This window comes from Camellia sinensis, chromosome 6 (genome assembly GCF_055761805.1).
Source record: "Camellia sinensis isolate YWXY chromosome 6, ASM5576180v1, whole genome shotgun sequence".
In the NCBI taxonomy this organism is placed as follows: Eukaryota; Viridiplantae; Streptophyta; class Magnoliopsida; order Ericales; family Theaceae; genus Camellia; species Camellia sinensis.
The window spans coordinates 123956476-123978005 of record NC_138966.1 but is presented as its reverse complement, the minus strand read 5'-3'; the positions used below and the strand labels follow the sequence as shown (position 1 = coordinate 123978005).

The 21530-nt window shown below is 39.5% G+C and overlaps 2 protein-coding genes and 1 long non-coding RNA gene across 3 annotated transcripts in view; 2 read left to right on the top strand and 1 right to left on the bottom strand.

Annotated features, from left to right (window-relative positions):
* The window catches only part of LOC114306409 (protein MAIN-LIKE 2), a 30216-nt gene extending 18644 nt beyond the window's left edge, over positions 1–11572 (top strand). Inside the window, exons 3-7 of the mRNA XM_082872611.1 lie at positions 8608–8841; positions 9000–9635; positions 9829–9990; positions 10090–10607; positions 10691–11572. Coding sequence (XP_082728737.1) covers positions 8608–8841; positions 9000–9275 — 510 coding nt within the window. The 3' untranslated portion in view covers positions 9276–9635; positions 9829–9990; positions 10090–10607; positions 10691–11572. The remainder of the gene's footprint in view (positions 1–8607; positions 8842–8999; positions 9636–9828; positions 9991–10089; positions 10608–10690) is intronic.
* LOC145792126 (uncharacterized) overlaps positions 1–21530 on the top strand; it is a 76212-nt gene that overhangs the window by 19146 nt on the left and 35536 nt on the right. The gene's annotated exons all lie outside the window — the stretch shown is intronic.
* LOC145792123 (uncharacterized) lies at positions 17528–20402 on the bottom strand. Its single transcript, XM_082872607.1, has 4 exons — positions 19411–20402; positions 18488–19300; positions 18272–18390; positions 17528–18180 (listed from the first exon to the last, which is right to left on the bottom strand). The coding sequence occupies exons 1-4, from the start codon at positions 19994–19996 to the stop codon at positions 17716–17718; spliced, it is 1983 nt and encodes a 660-aa protein (XP_082728733.1). The 5' UTR covers positions 19997–20402; the 3' UTR covers positions 17528–17715.

The following is a 21530-nucleotide window of genomic DNA, read 5'->3' as shown; positions in this document are numbered from 1 at the left end:
CTACCAAACATCTAGAAAATCACAACAATACCTAAGTTTATTGGGAAAAAAAAAAGCATTGCTATTTCAGACATTTGCATCTAGAATTTTGTCATAAATGTAAGATTTGTTCTTTGTTATATAAAAGTTTTCACAAAAAAAAATTCTTTATATGATTGCACACTTACTTACATTTAACTATTTTTAAATCCATTTTCCAAGTTCTCTTGAAGCATATCTGCATACCCTATATTTGAGTGTTTCAAAACATCAAGAAGAACATAATTCAGCGCAAGGAGCTATGATACATAAAGTATTGACTTTCAAAGTGTGTTTTCAATTTTTATTCTTTTTATCATATGCTCATATAATTGTATTGTCTCTACCTTCTCTTGATGGGCTTGGAAATTGCTTTCCTTTTTGTTTGTGTTGTTCTTGCTAAAATTCTTTCCTTTTTGTTTGTGTTGAGATCTCTAATATTTTTGCCCAAACAATTCTCTTTTGTTATAACCCCAAAAGAACAAATAGAAAAGAAATAAGAAATTTCACATCTCTCTCTCTCTCTCTCTCTCTCTCTCTCTCTCTCTTTGTGGAGCATAGACATGTTCATCTGCTAAATCCAAACCAATCCTTTTGTTTTTCCTTTCAGTATTTGTCTCAAGGAACAATCTTTGTAACCCCATTTCTTGTCTATAATGTTAATCTCTATCAAAAGGGCTATTCACTATTCACTCATATCTTACAAAGCTAGCAATAACCATTTGGTCAATATAGCCCAAAAAGAAACCATTGGTTGCATATTCTTTTCTCTTCTTTTCTTTTTTGAACGTGGCTTGTACCTACAAATAATCTTCAAATCCACAAATATTGTACTTTATATGGAATTATCTTCATCTGGGTATTCAGCTCATCTCATATGAGGTTAGACTCTGTTCTTTTAAATTATATTCAGAGCATGTTTGATATATTAGTAATGGCATTCAATTGGATGGGGCTCCTAATTTGGTGACTTCCCTTATATTCATAAGCTCATCCTACTCAATTCTAGGAAAGTGAATATTTCATTGAAATAATCTGGTTACCTTATGGAAATCAGACTGAAGTCCTTTGGAGTATCGCAACACCATGTCCTCTGTTGCTAAGTCTACTCACATTACGCCTCAAAACCTATTTGAAGCAAAGAAAAAAAAAGAAAAAAAGAACAAAACCCATAATCAACGTTGTAATAGGTTTGAATAGGAACTTTAGAAAACAATTCTACATTCATCATACACAATAATGTCAATATGATCCATTGTTTGTAGAAATTTTAGTAGCATATCAATAAAATTCTTTTTACCGAATAGTAGGATGACCATCTGAACCCTGCAATAGGATTGTGAGCCGTGACACCACGTCGTTTAGATGATTGAGTTGTACTTGTTGGGCCTCCGTGCATTTTTTTCTTGTTCAACTTGTTTCGTAAGTCACTCATGATCTCTTTGGCGCTCCTCTCTTTTCCTCATAAGTTCCTCACGATCTCTTTGACACTCCTCTTTCTCCCTCAGCAACTCCTCGTGATCTCTTTGACGCTCCTCACGAAGAACCTCCAGTTTAGCTCTCATTGACTCCATATGTTTATCACGCGCTCGTGCTGCACTATTAGGTGTCGAAGAGGGTTGTGGGCCTATCCCAAATCCACGCAGGTAATTTTTTTTTAGGCCCAAGCACTTGCCTTGATAGTTCTTCTTGGGTTAATGGCGTCTCCGCATTGATGGCTACCACTTGTAGATTGACCATCTCATCCTGTCATGGTAAAAAAACAATTAAGTATTAACCAGAAGCACAAACAATGACGAAGGATTTTATAACAACTTTGGTAATTGATATTCAACACAATTGGTTTCAACGTTCAATACTCACATGTAGCTCACCACATTTGGGGTCAATCCAGTCTCCCGTCTTCTTGGACGTGTGATTTCTTATGAAATTCAGGAAAATCTAGATCGCCATCCTCATCTACCTGTTAGGTTTGAAATAACAAAATTAAGAGCTGTATAAAGTGGTATGCAAAATTAAGAACAAGCATTGATTTGTACATTACTAAATTAAAAACTTCTCACCATAAGCAACATTGCAACTAGAAATGATCTAGATCCACTAGTGTGGTTGTACGGTAGCATACGCCTATTGGCTTTACCAGCTTTCGAGCGTTTCTGGGAAAAAAAATATTTAGTGTAGAATTTTACATATTAACGCATAATTTAATTTCAAGAATGGGGTTTATAATTATTTTGTTACCAAGTGAGATTCATCTTTCCAAGCCACATCAATTAGATATTTCCAGTCCTCCAAGCTCACTCCAGTAGGTGGATGACTATAGGGGTCATCAACACCCTGTTCCTCAAGTTCGAGGAACTCTTGCTTTAGGTTGTATCTCCAATCCTTGTACAACAAATATGCCTTTCTATCAATGATCTGTTGAGCTTGTTCATCATTATGAAAATCCTCGACGATAACAAACTGGTCCTACAAACATAATAAGAGGAGTATTACATTAATTAATTTAAGCAATTACAAATAATCTAATAAAGACATTATCGTAAGATGAATCTCATACTAGCACAGCTTGGACAACATCTTTTGTACTTTGATAGATTTTTTTCCACGACTTCACGCTCTGAAGAGGGCACAATCGCCGAATTTGCAGTCCCAACTTATTCGTTGCTAGGGTGGTATTCCTTCCAGTTATTGCATTCAACACCCGGTTGACAAAAACATTAAATTTCTCTCCTTTTTTCCTAGTTATTTTTTTTGCACTCCTTTGCCTAATGTGGGTCCTCGAGTTGACCTTGTTTTCCCTGGTACAAAAGGGGAAGCAAGTCGCAAATTACAAATTATAAAAGGGGAAGCAAGTTACAAATTACAAACATTGCTAACAACTAAGCCATAAATTATTGCTGGCTATGCTGCTGTTACTACAGTTGCTGGCTGCTGTTGCTGCTGTTTGGCTGCCTAAAGTACTGGTAAATTCTGCTACAGCTTGAATGTTGCTGCTATTGATGCAGCTGGGTGCAGCTGTCTGTTGGTTGTTGCTGCTGTTGTACCTAGTGCAGCTGGTAGGGTATGGAAAGCTCATTCATATTTAAGAAATCATAATTTGATTGTATATTCTGTGTCTGATTTGTGTATAAGTGATTGATTTGAGACTTATCTGTTAGGAACCTTATTCTGAATATGAAATTGGAAACCTATGAGAAACCAAAATTGAAGAGCTTAATTAATTTAATTTAATATTTAGATCCTTTTGAGGAGTTTAATTAAAATTTGATTAATTAGCCTTAAGATTTGATTGATTATGATAATGTGCCATTAGTATATTAAGCTCATCTAATTCTAATTTGGTAATATAAGAAGGGGAGGTGAGAATGAGTCCATTCTTGTATGTGTTTTGCTGGAGAAGTTTTAGAGAGAGAGAGAATGAGTCCATTCACATAGTACTCTAAGCTAAAACAGAAACTAGTTAGAAAGATGCATGATCCCTAACTATAGAAGATGCTTAATGCAACACATGCAATATGCAATTAATAGGCTCGGCGACTAATATGGCATATGGATCGATTTGAACAACATGTGGTTAAATACGCATTCAAAGAATTATTTGAAATTGCAATGCGGTTTTAATGATGCGCCGAGCCTTGGTGCATGCAATACGAATGAATGAATGTAAGCATAAGGTATGCTAATTAAAACATGTCTTTAATCTAACCATCAAAACTGATTAAATAAAAGGGAGAAAGACGTGGGGTTGGAAAACATAAACACATGCACACACACTTATTACAACATTACACCCTCCCGAAAGAGGGTCCGAATGAATAAGCTAACTAACTAGCTACGCTAATTAAGCCAACTAATTATTACAAACCGAGTTAATTAACTATTCTAGTTAACTAATTATTACTAACCAAATTCGAATAACTAGTTAAACTAATTAATTATTTACAACACTTAATTAGCTACAAATAATTAATTACAACACATATTTGATCTATTGCAAATTAAACTAATGTTAATCCCGGGAAGCGGGGAGGCCCATGCATGCTTGATTTCCACCCGAAATGACACTGCCTTGCTGCTAAATGCCTCTATTTGCACATATGAACACCAACAAAGTTGCCTACTTCCAAAACACCTCTGCTCCACCATTCCAACACACTGTGCAAATTTCATTGGTGGTCGACAGGGGGCTTGTCGGCTACCAATGGTGGCCGGTTGGTCACTGGTGGTGGTTGTCGGCCACTGCTGGTTTGAACTTCCTTACTGCAACAGAGAGCAAAACAGTGTATTTCTCAAGAGTTGTTTGCACACTTTGCCTCTCATTTTCATGGGGAAATCAAAGGAGGGACAAACTTTAGTTCACAAACCATCAATCAAGCAATTTCATTGCATGATAGCTTGTGAAACCAATTGTGCAAGTTTAATAAATGCAAAATGAGACCAAAATGACCATCACCCTATCATGCATGATCAAGGGCAATGGAGACCAAGGAAAGTGGCACATTTTATCACTTTTGAGTATGAAATGTTCCATTTTTCTTGTGTTCAAACTAACATCCGATTTGAACACATACAATGCAACATAAAGAATGCTTATCTTGCTTCTTTTACTTGCCAATTTTGTTTACTCATTTTAATTACCAAATCATTCATTAATCCATTAAGTCCATTGGTGAGTGTTCTTTAATGGAAAGAGGGTTCAAACCCCAAGTTGCTTTGGGCATGAAAGAGGCATTACACTGTTGGTAATGAACCCCCTAAGGGATTAAACCATTAGGTGTAGCACCTCCATTTCACACTTAGGCAAACAAGTGGTTTGAAACCATTTTCAAAACAAAACCAAAAAGTGAAGAAATAAGGGAGATTGTAGAGTTTATAAGTGCTGAAATTAAGTGGAAAAAACACTAGAACATGCAACCAACTCAAGTCAATGATAATTAAAGCCTTAAAACACTAAGCTAGTGAAGGAATTAACACTACAACCATGCCATACAAGGCTCAAACAAACTAACCAGCTCAAAAAAAAGCTAAAACGGGTTATTTTAGAGACTAAAACATGTTGGACTTGCGCCAAGTTAAGCTAGAAAAACATGCTAACATGTGAAGCTAATTAGGCATGCAAACAAGACACAAGGAGGGGAGGCTAACCCCTCCAATTTTGGACTTCAAAATGAGTTTTTCGCCACTGAAAAACCTCTAAAATTCAATGGTTAAAATGCCCAAAAAAGTTAATTTGAAAGTGATGAAAAAAGGCACAAAAGCTTTACAAACTAATAAGCAAGAAAAGTGAACTACTTCCTAACCAAAAAGAGGCCCAAACAGCACTTTTAGGCTACAAAAACAGAGTTTTTATAGTTCAAAATCAGCCCAAAAACAGTAAGAAAAGATGGTAAAACAAGCTTGCAAAACAAAGTAAACAAGGCAAGTAAACTACCTCTTGAAGCAAATGGCAGTTCTAAGCACAAAACCAAGCTAAAACCATCTTCAAGTGCTCTAAGAAGACCCTAAGTAACCTCAGCTCAGAGGTAAGAGGATTTGATTTAGGATGTGTATGCAAATGTATAGAGAAAACAAGCACTTAGGCACAAAATTGTAAGAGAGAGAGAAATCTAGAGAGAGACAGAGAGAGATTTTTGCTATGAATTTTCTAACCCTCAAAAATGGGGGAGGAACCCCCTATATATAGAAAAACATGCCTTGAGCTTAGAAACATCCTACCATACACGTGTAGGGAAATGCAGCTTAATGTGCCAACAGCTGGCACAGTTGGCAACAAATATCAACAAATGTCTGGAAAAATAGACTGGTGGCCGTCGGCCACCACTGGTAGCCGTCTGGCCACACCAGTGGCCGACAAGCACAAGCCATGGCCGACAGCCTCTGGTGGTGGCCAACAGGTCACCACAAGGTTCCAGGCACCAAGTTTTGATCCAAAACAAGGGACAAAAAGGACAAGGTCTAAAGGCTCAAAGACAGGGCGTTCCGCCGAGGACTTCAGGCGCTCAAAACGAACACAAACAAACATAATCATCATATGCATAAGTGATGACATCCCAGTCTTGAGGACAATAAAAAATGGGGTGCCTATAGTTGCCCCTCTTTGACAGGACTCGGAAGTCACAGAATGACGGAAGTGAATGTCAAAGCCCAGAGACGACTCATTTTTGACAAGGCCGAAGACTTGGACAAACAAACAAGCAAGACAAAAACGGTTACGCCCGCAGGCTGCCTACGTATCTCTTTACAAGGAATCAAACCAGCGTAATTCTAGGGCAAGATGCAAGTGATATGCATGATGCAAGAACATAACTTATGATCATGTAATGAGGTTGTAATGAAACATTTAAATGCAAACGCTATGCAAGGAAAATGCCATATTCAAACCGAAACACGGTAAATCAACCTCAAACACAAAAGTAAGTAAACACGCCACACGTGGGAATTACAAACCAAACCACATTTCATATAGAAAGGATGTAGGAAAATTATGCAAGCTTAACTACGCGATGTGCAGGAAAGACGAAGAGCAACAAAATCATCAGGTGTACCCGAGATGTCAAACAAGATCCTAACGCGTTGCACGCGGAAGAAAACAAGGATGGTGTGAACACCGGGATGCACCTGCATGTTTTTAACCGAAGGACGGTAACCGAAGGATGATATAAACATCAGGACGCACGTAAATGTTTTTAATAAAAGGAAAGTAATCGAACGATGGTATGAACATCAAGACACACACAAATGTTTAACCGAAGGAAGGTAACCGAAGGGTGGTATGAACATCGGGATGCACACAAATGTTTTTAACCGAAGGAAGGTAACCAAAGAGTTGTATGAACATCAGGATGCACACAAATGTTTTTAACCGAAGGAAGGTAACCAAAAGGTGGTATGAATATCAGGATGCACACAAATGTTTTTAACCGAAGGATGGTATGAACATCAGGACGCACACAAATGTTTTTAACCGAAGGGTGGTAACCGAAGGAGTGGTATGAACATCAGGACGCACACAAATGTTTTTAATCGAAGGAAGGTAACCGAAGGGTTGTATGAACATTAGGACGCACATAAATGTTTTTAACCGAAGGAAGGTAACGAAAGAGTGGTATGAACATTAGGACACACACAAATGTTCTTAACCAAAGGAAGGTAACCGAAGGATGGTGTGAACATCAAGACGCACACAAATGTTTTAAACCAAAGGATGGTAACCGAAAGATGGTATGAACATCAGGACGCACACAAATGTTTTTAACCAAATGATGGTAACCGAAAGATGGTATGAACATCAGGACGCACACAAATGTTTTTAACCAAATGAAGGTAACCGAAGGGTGGTAATCCTAACGCGTCTCACGTGCAAGGAGAAGGAGTAAAAGGATGTGATTCGAAGGACATGAATGACTTCACCCAAAACCCCTCTGAACAGACCGTGCATATAGTATCATTGATTGCACTAGCTCTGCTGAATGAATCGTACATGCAATGTCGTGTCTGCGCAAGAAAACTCAACAAGTACAACATATTTAAGGTGCATGTTCTATGTAAAGTAAACAATTGAGGCTCAATGCTACATGAATGCGTGTTCTACGTAAAGTATTGAATACTTGTTCTATGCTAAGTACAAAATGCATGCTCCATGTGCGATTAACATCATGTTCCATGCTGAATAACAAAATGCATGCTCTATGCTAAGTACAAAATGCATGCTCCATGTGCAATTAACAGCATGTTCCATGCTAAATAACAAAATGCAAGTTCTATGCAAAGGATTGAAATACGTATTTTGTACAATAGCATATGTAAAATGCACGTTCTACATATGTAGTGAGGGAATGCATATGTATTCTAACAAAACCAAGTTCAATAGCAACTTTCCGATCCACATCTCGAAAGAGTTGCAACATGCCAAAAGGATACACGTCGTTTAACAAGTGACGAACAACGATCACCGAAAACACAATTTCGAGCTTTCGCAAAGAGAATTTGAACTCAACAGTGACCTCCCCTTGCACCTCTCGGGAAACAAGGACAACAACAACATCAAGACACAAAATAGAAGCATTAGGCACTGGACGGCCACCAGGGAGGGATGTCGGCCACCTGTCGGCCACCCCTAAGAACTGTCGGCCACCAATGGGACCTGTTGGCCAACAGTGGTGGTCGATCGGCCACTGATGGTAGATTGGGCCATTTTGGTCTTTTTACCCATAGATCTTTAAGTATAGGTCATGGGACCTCATTTCCATACACCTCTATGCCCAAAATTCCACCCTCTTTCTCTCTAGACTTTCCTTCTCTCTAGATCCGAGCTTTATACGCGTTTTCCAACACCCCACACATATTTTCTTCGCTAAACCCTCTTAGTTTACTCCATTTTGAACCAATTGAAATTTGATTTCGACACTTTTTCTTGGAGTTTCATTAATTGAGGCTTGTTCCCCTCGAGTTTCTCTCGAGTTTCGTGCCTTATTTCGAGCTTTGACTTTTTCTTCCATTTTCTCTTTCCTAGGGTTGACTTTTTCAAAATTTACCCCATTTTCTCCACTTTCTTCACTTTTCATTGACTCTTCACCCATATTCCAGATGGCAAACGACATACCACATGATGGAGCTCCTCCAAAGGCAGAGTTTGATTCTGAGGCGGAGCTGGAGCCATTACCACTAGAAGTGAGGCCTTTCGATCCGGTGGGGTATCGTCCTTGGACTCATATTCTGCCTGCTGGAGGCATTAGGCACTTCACTGATTTTGCTACTGACGTGCCAGAGGATCGCCTACTGAAGGAGCCAGATTCCCATCTTTTAGCCGTTGCCATTGAGGTACAAACTCTATTCACTTGCACATTTAATGTTCTTTACTTGCATTTCTTGCATTCTCTCATCTGACTGTACTACTTTCATCACTGGCACCGTATTTTTTTTGCACTTTCTTTTTCATCTAACTATATTTATACTGGTTCACCTATCTTCTGCCACAGGGTGACTCTCGCACATACAGGGGCTATGGGGCCATGACGGCCAGAGATTGGTATGACGAGCTCTCCGTAGGAGTGCACGACATTGTTGACGAGGCCGGCTACGGCCTATTCTGCTCTGGATTGACACAAGTTATAGTGAGCCGTCTACTTCTTGGAGCGTTAGTGGAGAGATGGTGGGACACCACTAACTCTCTCCACATTTTCACTGCCAGAGAGATGACGATGACTCCTTATGACTTCGCCATGATCACAAGCCTAGGTGTAGGGGCGATTTGATTCCTCTCAATCTTGACATGGGGGAGTGGGAGGCTGCTTGGATTGAGCTATACTGGGGGCACGCCCACCTTTGTTCCGGACAGCTATGGTCAGATACAGTTGGTTTGAGGAGCAGTTCAGGGGGACTGAGCCAGAGACGGTAGATGAGATAAAGCAGTACATTCGGGGCTTTCTGATGTTCCTCCTCGGTACCACCATTTTTTTGAACACGGCGAACACCGTAGGATTGTACTTACTGAGGCCGACCCCGCCCCAACTATGATGTTTCTATGATTGGGACGGGGCCGGCCTCGCGGCTATATGAGCTCGACCTCCCGCGGGAGTGGACACTTGATCAGAGTCTACTAGCGAGCTTGGGAGGTACACATCTCAGTTCCTTCTTTACACTTTGCATTTTCTGTTCAACATTTCTTGCTTTACATTTGTTCAACACATGTACTTTCTGGTTTGCATTTTCTATATCTGTTCAAACACTCGATGCTTTCTGCTTTGCATTTTCTATATTTGTTCAAACACTATACACTGATCACATATCACTGCACTTTCTCCATAGCTATGGGTGTACGCATACTTCTCGACTCTTGCCGCAGAGCCTGTAGTGGAGGTTCCGTTGACGGTTTTCTATTTGCGGGTGTACGATGGTCCGCTTCGCTGCAGGACTCGCAAGCCCTTCACTTTTTTCAAACATCACTTTGACATCGTAGCTACCCATGAGGTAACCTAAAACACAGTCATCATTTTTGCTCTACATTTGTTCTGATTCACATATTAGCAACTAACGACGGCTAATAATCTATTCATCTTCTATTTGTAGATCACGTGGTAGCCATGGGCCACGATATCGACAGGGGTTCGAGGCCGGTACACTGTGGCCTTGGGCATCTCGTGCTACCGTATTCTACTTGAGGTCTGGTTTGCTGAGCCTAGTACCTAGGCGAGAGAGTCGTGCGTCAGTCTTTGGGTCTGCCTGCTCCGTTCATAGCGATGACGTTGCCAGAATCCATGAGGTCAGCAGACAACCTATATGTTGATGGGGTTATCCAGTTCATGGTGGGCTTGGAGGTAGAGTACTTCCGAGTCGAGGGCGATTATACGGTCTTCATTCAGACACACCTTATGCCACCTCTAGCCCCTACTACGAGGGCGGGGCCTAGAGCAACCAGGGAAGCCAGGGCCTATGGGAGAGGGGCTCTTCAGGCGAGGCAGAGGACCAGCTGGCCGGAGCTGCTTACTGTTCTCACCTGTTGGTGGTATACTAGGGAGGCATATCAGATTTCAATTGAGCCTGCTGCAGCGGGGCATAGATATGTCAGAGCTCATGACGTACCCCCGGTTTGCACCACATTTTTTAGTTTTCTCATCTCTTTATGATATTTGTTTCTTTTGGACACTGATCATTCCTAATTCATTTGCAGGCACCCCCAGGATACACCGAGGATCTGCTGGAGCTATTAGTCTCATTCGAGGGCATGATATTGAGGAGAGAGGTACTATTCGGCTTCCACGGCATTTAGGTAATTTCTTCAGTTTTCTTTCATTCCAGTCATCAAATTTTTGTTGATACATTGAAACTGACATGAGAACTTCCCCATACTGCACTGATACACTACATCTAAAATACTGCACTTCCATACTGTATTCATACTCTGTACCTGACTTCAGCATATACTCATTCTCCCCCATGCTTACATCTGATACGTATGTTGTGGCTGACATATGACAACTGTCTTTTCAAGTCCCACCCATACCGGGTGCACCAGCAGGAGTAGCAGTAGGACCAGCAGTGCCTCTTGCAACATGGAGAGAGAGAGACAGGCTCCAGCATGCAGCCGAGGCTGAGCTAGGGGCACCTGAGCTGAGAGTGGCCCTTTAGAGCCCATTCTGAGCGATGATGAGGCTGAGACTAGCAAGGTCGAAGAGTCAGCATGCTGAGTCATTTGAGAGTGGAGACGATGACGCTGACTCGGGTTCTGAGAGTAGGAGCGCTGATGCTGAGGAGGGCTCCGAGGCAGAGAGTGGAGATGGCTCTGGTTCAGACTCTGATTCTGGTTCAGACAGTGGCGCCGATGGAGACAGTACCGCAGAGTCCTCTCCTCCGAGGAAGAGGACGAAGAGGGCCTCTTGAGCTTAAGGCGACCAGCGCTGATTTTTTGTAGTTTTTGCTTAGTTTCTTTTTGTTAATAGTGTCAGCACATTGTACAGCTTCAGATATGTTTTATTTTTTAAAAAAACTTGTACTGCACCTTTTATAAAAACAACCATGATCAGAATGAAAATCAGGTTTTTCATTTGAAAAAGTGTTGTATTTTGCATCATGAGCACCGCATCGCATAAAGATGAGATTGAATTTGATAATGAAATGTGAACACTTGCATTGCCACAACAGTCTGAATCAAGTAACGAACCGACCAACAACTGAAATACAAACAAAGCACTATACAACTCGATAAGCAAAAATAACTCGATAAACAATAAAACAACTTGAATACAACTCAATGAGCAAAACAAGACAAATAAAACTCAATAAAGAAAACAAAACAAACAGACTTCAACAAGCATGCTAAGGCTTGAAAAGACTCAAAACAATACTCCAAAACACACAAAGAACATAACAAGGCTCATGCTACCATCACTTTCCAGCACAAGAAGGACAGCAGGCTAGAGTGGGAGGATGTCGACCATGAATAAAGGCTGTTGGCCATCAGTGGCGGCCGGTCGGCCACCAAAGTGGTATGTTGGCCATCACCAATGGCCGGTCGGTCATCAATGCGAGGAACCTCTAGAATGTTGACACCTGGCTTCCACTCACTGCCTTATCTTCTACAAAAGGTTTGGACCTCGTAGTTTCTTCATTTCAGCTGTGAATTCTTCACAAATGGAGCCATTCTTTGTCGAAAAACTCTTTGGATTGCAACTTTAGATGGCTCAAAAAAGCTGAATTTCCGGGTTTCAGCATAAACGCATTATTCCCGCTGAGTCGTTCTCCGCTTTGTTTTTCGTTTCTTCACGCTGCGGCTAGATGTTGGAACCCGATTACACACGTCTTTAGCTTCGGGAGACAAGAGATATGCCCGACAATCGAAGAATTTCAATGCTAATGGAGTCCCAGTGTGATGAGGAAATCTTGCCTCAGCCTCGTTTTGGTCACATCCAAGCTTTGGGAAGCATGTGTGGGCTCACTTTGCATGAGGCTCGTTCATTGGTTCACAATGGAGAGCTGGACATCCCTAATTTGATTCATCGATTTTTTGACACCGATGATCGAGGTGATCTTCTTTGGCGGGGTTTTCGACAACACGCCCTCTGTTTGTGTATGCTAACACACTTTCTTCTTGCCCCTAGTTTCAGCGGGTCTAGAATTCGGCTAGTTGAAGTAGCCTAAGGTTTGAAAGAGGGCAATACTTGCATTGATTTGGCGTTGGCCGAGACTTTGATGGACTTAGATGCCTTTCATCGATGAGAGACAACCAAGTTAGCGGGAAGTCCACTACTTCTACAGGTAATGCTTCCCACCCTTTCTAATATGTGTTTCTCACATCTCTCGGCACTCATGCTCTGTTTTTCTCTCAAAGCCCTTTTCTCACTTTTTTCCTCAACACACACCTCTTTATTCTTTGATCTCTCTTTTCTTTCATCCCTCCCTAGATATGGCTCATGGATAGGTTAAAGGTAGTGAATTCTTGCCCTGCATATTCAACTCGAGGCTATTTCTTTCGCCAACGGCTAGTGGATTTCCCGAACGAGGGGTGGTGGTGCCATTGGCTGTGCAACAGATCTGCTGTTGACATTGCTTGGCATTGCCCTTGGTTTGATCTACCCGAGATGAGCTACAACATGGCTTGATAACCAGACATTCAGCTGATTGGCTTGAAACACTGTGTATTCTATTTTTCGTTCTGGTTCAGGCATCAGTTTGGACACGACCAGAGTTGCCCAGAAGAGGGGGTAGAGTACCCGGCTTCATTCCCAATCCGAGGTTCACAATTGGCTCGATATCCCACTGCATGAAGGACGAGAGAGCTTTTGGCTCTTGCCCTTAGTTTTAACTGTGCACTTTCTGGCCAGTGCTTGACTTGGCTTGAAGATGAGGCGCAATCCAAGCCCACTTTAGCATCAGAAGCTTCCACAAGCACAAGCGGGGGACGCAGGAACACCTGACTTAGCTATGCCCCAAGTTTATTGCTTTGATCTTACTTTTCAAGTTTTATGCATGTAATAAAAAGTAACTTTGATTTGTATCAAGAGTTGGAGAACTTTGTATTGAAATCAATGAAATTGAAGTTGTGGGCACTGAAAATTTTCCTTTTGGTCCAAAAATGGTCTAAGTTATAAAAAGATTAATTTGAACAAAATCAACTTTTATTAAAACTTTTCAAAACCATTTTCGATAAGGATCACAACTTGACACACATGGAATCTATCCTCGAGATGTACAAACCCCGAATCCAGAAATGAAAAATTCCCTTTGACTGAATAGCACTGCTCAGCACTGTAGTCAGCTCTTTCTTTTAGAGTAAGGATCACAACTGAACTTTCAAACAACAGACAGACAAGGATGCCTTGATCAAACATATGGACACAGTTGATTTGGAGGTGTTTACGGTCGAACTTCAGAATGAAGTTGCCTATGTATCCCGAAGATGGGAATCAAGCCTTACGTAGTTCGGTTCGGGTTCACTCGAGTATTAACTCTCTTTTTGCGCTCTAATTTTTTACAAGGCCGCCCTTTCTGGGTTTTCAACCTTGCGAGCTCAGTCTTTCTTTTTTCCAATTTTTTGCGCTCTAACTTTTGCCTATGTCGTCCTTCCGGGTTTTCAGCCTAACGAGCCTCTCAGGGGTAATATATCTTCAACTTGTCCATGTTGATTGGTTGGAAAAATTCTAGGCCATCCAGGTCCATGAGAATAACAGCTCCACCCGACCAAATAGTTTTGATAATATAAGGACCTGTCCAATTAGGTTTGAACTTGCCCCTAGGGTCATGGATGGGAGCTCGATTCTCTTTCAATACCAAATCCCTTTCCTTAAGATTCCTGGACTTAACTTTCTTGTCAAAAGCCCTGGCAATCCTACGTTGATAGCCTTGAACATGGTGCAGTGCTTTTAGCCTTCTCTCATCGAGCAACATCAGTTCTTTGAACCTGCTCTGCTGCAAGTCCGCTTCTGCTATCTGGCATTCAGCCATAACTCGCAGTGTCGGAACCTCTATTTCAATTGGCAGAACAACTTCCATCCTATAAACAAGAGAGTGCGGAGTTGCCCCAGTAGATGTCCAAATTGAAGTTCTATAGCCCTAGAGAGAAAATAACAATTTGTCTGGCCAGTCCCTGTAGGTCTCAATCATTTTCTGCAAAATGTGCTTGATATTCTTGTTGGCAGCCTCAACAGCTCTGTTGGTTTGCGGCCGATATGTAGATGACGTATGAAAATCCATATTGTATTTTTTCAACAAGTCGATCACTTATTTCTTGAAATAGGAGCCATTGCCTGAAATGATCTCATTTGGGACTCCATAACGGAAAATGATATTGTTTCGGATGAACTTAGTCACATGCGATGTTTTCAACACTGCATAAGACTGAGCTTCCACCCACTTCGTGAAATAATCAAATGTATTCGTGCCTATTTGACCCTTTCAGTGTAACTGCCCCAATGACGTCAATTCCTTAGATTGAAAAAGGCCATGGTGAAGTCATGTTGTACAGCTTCGACGGCAGGATATTCATGCGATTTGCATGGATTTGGCATTTGTGGCATTGCCGAACAAAATCAATACAATCCTCCTCCATGGTAGACCAGTAGTAACCTTGTTTGAGAATCTTCCGAGGTAACATTACCCCGCTCATGTGTGTTCCACACTCTCCCCCATGGCTGGCCTCCATTAGGCACTTCGATTCTTCTGCATCAACACACAACTTGTGCATTCCTAGATGACCTATTTTATACAATTTACCCTCGCAGATGATAAATTGAGTGGCCATTCACCGTATTGCCCTCTTATCTTTGGCATTCGCCCCCGGTGGATAAATCTCATTTTCCAAGAAGTTTCAGATATCATAATACTAGGGGTTTTGATCCTATACTTCATCTATTGTGGCGATAGTTTCGTAGGCCGACGTATATCTCTGCTCAATAATAATCGGACGCATCCGGACTTTTAATGGGATGTCTATCATAGAAGATAGAGTTGATAAAGCATCAACGAGCCTGTTGTTCTCTCTTAGTAGATGCGTGAAGGTCTATTTCTCAAACCTAGGAATTAGAACGTCCAAGGTCTGGTGATAGATCTTCATCTTTTCTTCTTTGACCTTCCAGTCTCCATTTGCTTGAGACACAACCAGATTCGAGTCCCCGATGACGTCCAAACCTTTTTGCCCTTAGTTCCAGGGCGGCTTCCAAACCAGCGATACACGCTTCGTATTCTGCTTCATTGTTAGATATCTTGAACCGAAGTTTGAAGGCTAAGGGTATATAGGAATTGCCGGGTGCTATCAGCAACACCCCTATCCCATGACTATATTGGTTAGATGCTCCGTCAAAGTACATTGTCCAAATCTTTTCCTCGATTTGCAAAATAGCTTCATTTGGGAACAGGTATTCTACCGTTTCATTCCTTTCCACTGAGTGATCTGCTAGGAACTCAGTTATCGCTCTCCTCTGACAGACTTGCGAGTGACATACTTCAAATCAAACTTGGAAAGGAAAAGCAACCAACGGGTTAGCCTATATGTAAGCGTTGGTTTCTCAAAGAGATATTTGATGGGATCTAATCTCGAGATTAGAATTATGGAGTGAGTTAACAAGTAGTGCCTCAACTTCCTGGCAGCCCATACCAAGGCTAAACAAGCCTCTTCTAACGGGGTGTAACGGGTCTTATAGTTCAGCATTTTCTTGCTCAAATAGTAGATGGCTTTCTCCACCCTATCCTCAGATTCCTGAGCAAGCATGCATCCCATTGTTGTGTCCATTATTGACAGATACAAAATCAAGGGCTTCTCTGGCTTTGGCGACAACAACACAGGCGGGTTTTGCAGGTATTGCTTGATTTGCTCAAAAGCGAACTAACATGGGTCATCCCATTAGAATTTCTTTCCTTTCTTTAAGAGACCAAATAGTGGTTCATAAGTCAAGGTTAATTTAGAAATAAATCGTTTTATGAATTGCACTTTACCCAGAAAGCCTAGTACCTTCTTTTCAGTCCTTGGTGGTAGCATTTCTAAGATGGCCTTGATTTTGGAAGGATCTACCTCGATGCCCCTCTATGTGATCAAGAAACCCAGCATTTTTCCTACTGTTACGCCAAAAGTACATTTCTGTGGATTCAACCTCAACCGGTATTCTCTAATCTATTGAAAGAATTTCTTCAAGGTAGTGTAGTGGCCCTTTCTTTCCTTGGACTTGACAATCATGTCGTCCCTGTACACCTCAACCTCTTTATAGATCATGTTATGTAGAATTGTGGTTGTAGCCCGTTGATAGGTAGCCCCGGCATTCTTCAATCCAAACGGCATCACCCTATAACAGTAGGTTCCCCACGGCGTAGTGAAAGCAGTTTTCTCTCTGTCCTCGGGTGCCATCAGAATCTGGTTATACCCAGAATATCCATCCATGAAGGAGAGCAACGTATGGCTTGCAGTGAAATCCACTAATTCATCGATGTGCAGCAAGGGAAAGTCGTCATTCGGACTGGCTCTGTTTAGATCTCTGAAGTCCACAAATACTCGAATTCTACCATCTTTCTTTGGCACTGGAACAATGTTGGCCAACCAAGTTGGATGCTCAGATACTAGCAAGAACCTTGCGTCTATCTGCTTGGTGACCTCCTCCTTAATCTTCAAAGCCCAATCCAGGCGTATTCTTCGAAGCTTCTGTTTGATGGGTCGGGCCTCGGGGTCAAGAGGGATTTGATGTTGTACAATCTCAGGATCGATTCTAGGCATGTCTTCGTAGGACCACGCAAAAACATCTTTGAAATCTTTTAATAAAGCGACTAAGCGCTTGTGTTCCTCCGAAGACAACGTGGACCCGATCTGGACCCAGTGTTTTTAAAGGCTCAAGGCGCACTAAGGCGCCGAAGGTCTCTTGGAGCCTAGGCGCAAGGCGCAAGGCGAGGCGCGGGCTTTATTGAAGTAAGGCGCACAGTATTCGTAAAAAATAGAAAAATTAATATAGACTAATCATTCATAGTAGTAAGACAATTTTTTAAAAAATAAAAAGTAATCAAGATTCAAGACAAAATATAGAATAATTCTTAAAGCCATGAAAGTGCATATTACATAACATTCCAATTTTCAAAGATCAAATAATCCACATTCAATAAAATAAAAACATAAACACTAAACATCCAAAACATAAATATCCAACAAATATTAATATATGTCTTAACTTAACACTTAAAAACATCAATATCAAAAGAAAGGGTAGGTTAGGTCGGTGTCAGTCAATCATCATCCTCAACATCAATGGCAAGCAAACTATCATCTTCTTCTCCATCAGTTGATTTGTATCCCTCAACATCTTCCTCCTCTGTGTCATCTGAGCCCGCTTCCTCTTCATCTATTAATTGAAGTGGAGTCAATGTTGATGGTTTAGATATCCTCGGTTGTGCCTTTGAGCGTGAACTTGTTGCTCTACTTGCATGGCTACTTTCTTCTACTCCAGAAGCTCTAGCAACAGTAGCCCACGTCAAGCCATCATCATCATCAAACACAGGCTCATTATCTTCATCTGATTCTCCATCCATCCTCCCAAGCAACCACTCATTACTTTCATCAATATTTTGCAAAGATATGGGATCAAGAGTGTTGCGCATGTCATACCTAAATCTCAATGTTCTATTGTATTTGACATACACTAAATCATTGAGGCGTTGTTGTTCCAATCTATTTCTTTTCTTGCTATGAAGCTGCAAGTATTAAAAACATATTAAATTCTATATAATGAGAAAAAAAAAATTTGAATTCAACAAAAAATTAGTTAGAATGTTAAATACTCACATGTTCGAATACACTCCAATTTCGTTCACAACCCGATGAACTACATGTTAGGCTAAGGACTTTTATAGCAAAAGTTTGCAAGTTTGGAGTATAAGAACCATATGATGCCCACCAATCAGCTGCGATAATCCACTAGTTAGAAATAATTGTTACCAAGTATTAAGTTTTACTAAAAGTATAACTCAAAATAAACTCTATGAGTCTATAATATATTACCTGGTGCTCTTGTATTTCTTTGCCTAATCGCAACAGCCTTGCCAAAAAGACTCTCAGCCTTCATATAAATACTCATCTCATTAGTGATCAAATCTTGAACAGTGACATCCGGGACCAACCTTTGCATGCATTCATAAAACCCATTCATCACTTCATGATCTCTTTGCACCTCTAACGCTTTTGGATAAAAGAATTCTGGGTTAAGAAAATGCGCAGCTGCATGTAAAGGTCGATGCAATTGGACATCCCATCTTTTGTCAATGATTTCGAAGATTTCATTATACTTCTCTTCTTTATGATCAAATGAACTTGCAATGCATTCTTTTGCCCTATCCATTGCCTCATAAATGTATCCCATGGGAGGTTTCTTCTCAGTATCAACCAATCTAAGCACTTTGACAAGAGGACCCGAGACCTTAAGGGCAAACACAACAGTATTCCAAAATGAAGGCATCAACAAAGTTTGTGCCATTCTTTTACCTTGTGGCTCCTTTGCCCATTTGCTTGAGGTCCAGTCTTCGGAGGTGACCATCTTTCTCAAATTGTTTTTTTGTTGATGCATCCTAGACAAAGTCAAAAAAGCGGTTGCAAATCTAGTTTTTGCAGGCTTGATCAAATTCTTCAAATTTGTATAGCGCCTCATCATGTTTAGCAACGTAGGCCGATTGTAAATGTAGCCATGTACTGCAATACCCCTTTCAAATGTCTTTTTCAGTCTAGGTATCTTGAAAATGTCTTCTAACATCAAGTCCAAACAATGAGCAGCACATGGTGTCCAATACAACTGTTCATACTTAGCTTCCAAAAACCTCCCTATAATGTAACAATAATGAAGAATTATTATTTTCAAGTTTTTAAATTTTAAATACAAAACAAATTATGAGTAAACAATTTTGATATAAGGAATGAGGAAATATTCTTACCCGCCAACACATTAGCTGCAGCGCTATCAGTGATAACTTGCACGACATTCTCTTTTCCAACTTTCTCCACAAACTTGTCTAGTAATTCAAATAACTTTTGCCCATCCTTGGAATAGCTAGAAGCATCAACCGACTCAACAAACATAGTTCCTCTTGGACAATTAACTAAAAAATTAATCAATGTCCTTCCTCTCTTATCAGTCCAACCATCAGCCATTATGGAACACCCGTATTTTGCACAATCCTCTTTATGATACTTCATCAAATCTTCAGTATGTTTCACTTCTTTTTTGAGTTGGGTAACCCGCACTTCATGGTAAGTCGGTGGCTTCATACCAGGACCATATTGGCCAATGGCTTCAATCATTGGTCCAAAACTCTCATAATTTACTGCATTGAAAGGGATACCAGCATCATACATCCACCTTGCAAATCTTTGCAGTGCCCGAGCTCTCATTTCTTTTTTGTAAGGGTCATTTGCATCAATTTTTGTTTGTTTCCCTTTTGCTTGGTCTCTTCGATTTTTCACCACTGATTCAGGATTGGGTGTGAAGTAAACATCCATAGGCCCTTTTCTCTTTGGCATTTTTGATTTGGATTTGGATTTGGATGAACCTTAGCTACTACTTGTCAACTTGCGGTGTTGATTGACATTGATCTCAACAACATCATCATCTTCATCTTCATCTTCCATGTCCATGTCATCAAAATCAGGCAACATGTTCATTTCTTCTTTTTGTGTCTTTTTTTTGGACATGAACTCTCTAATCTCTTCTCTTACATGAGAAGGACACTTCGGGCAAGCAGTAACATTCCTATAACCTCCCGCAAGGTGTTGTTTCACCCGATAAACACCTCCATTTGATACTTTACCACAAAAATTACACTCAAACTTGTTTAAATTATTCTCCTCCACCAAATGGGCATATTGCCACGCCGGATCTTTTCTATTACTTTCCGATGTCATTTTCTACTTAGTAATAGTACTTACTACACAACACAAAAAATAAATAACAGAAAAACAATTTCAGTATAATGAATGTAATGTATGTTATGTGATGAATTAATTAATGTATGTAATGTATGAATCAATTTTCTATTTTTTTAATTAATGATGAATTAATTAATTAATGTACATTACATTCCATTACATTCATTCCTATGTTACATTATTTTTTCAAGAAAAACTTTGACCAATTTATTAATTCATCACATTAATAAATTGATTAACTTATGAATCAATTTATCAATTAATTAATCAACCAATTTTCTATTTTTTTAATCACAACACATTAATCACAACACAATAAATTGATTAATTGATAAATTGATTAATCTTTATTAATTAATTAAATTCTTATTAAATTCTTATTAATCACATTAATCACAACACATACAACACATTAAATTCTTATTAATCACAACACATTAATCTTTTCTAATTAATTAATCAATTTTTTATTTTTTTAATTAACTTATGAATCAATTTATGAATTAATTAATGTTATGATTCAATGTATGTACTGTAATGAATGTATGAATTAATTAACTCATGAATCAATTTTCTATTTTTTTAATTAATGATCAATTAATTAATTAATGAACATTACATTCCATTACATTAATTCCTATGTTACATTATTTTTTCAAGAAAAACTTTGACCAATTTATTAATTCATCACATTAATAAATTGATTAACTTATGAATCAATTTATCAATTAATTAATCAACCAATTTTGAATTTTCTATTTTTTTAATCACAACACATTAATCACAACACAATAAATTGATTAATCTTTATTAATCAATTAAATTCTTATTAATCACAACACATACAACACATTAAATTCTTATTAATCACGACACATTAATCTTTTCTAATTAATTAATCAATTTTCTATTTTTTTAATTAACTTATGAATCAATTTATGAATTAATTAATGTTATGATTCAATGTATGTACTGTAATGAATGTATGAATTAATTAACTCATGAATCAATTTTCTATTTTTTTAATTAATGATCAATTAATTAATTTCAGTATAATGATGAATCAATTTTAATATAATCATAATGAATGTAATGTAATGTATCTATTTTTTTATTTATGTATGTATGA

Bases quoted from the DNA above. Each gene is read 5' to 3' on its own strand.
- LOC145792123 (XM_082872607.1), bottom strand. From the start codon at position 19,996: ATGCCAAAGAGAAAAGGGCCTATGGATGTTTACTTCACACCCAATCCT. The intron at 19,301-19,410 runs GTAAGAATATTT...GTTACATTATAG, and splicing joins TGCAGCTAATGTGTTGGCGG to GGAGGTTTTTGGAAGCTAAG. The intron at 18,181-18,271 runs GTGAGTATTTAA...TAATACTTGCAG, and splicing joins ATTGGAGTGTATTCGAACAT to CTTCATAGCAAGAAAAGAAA.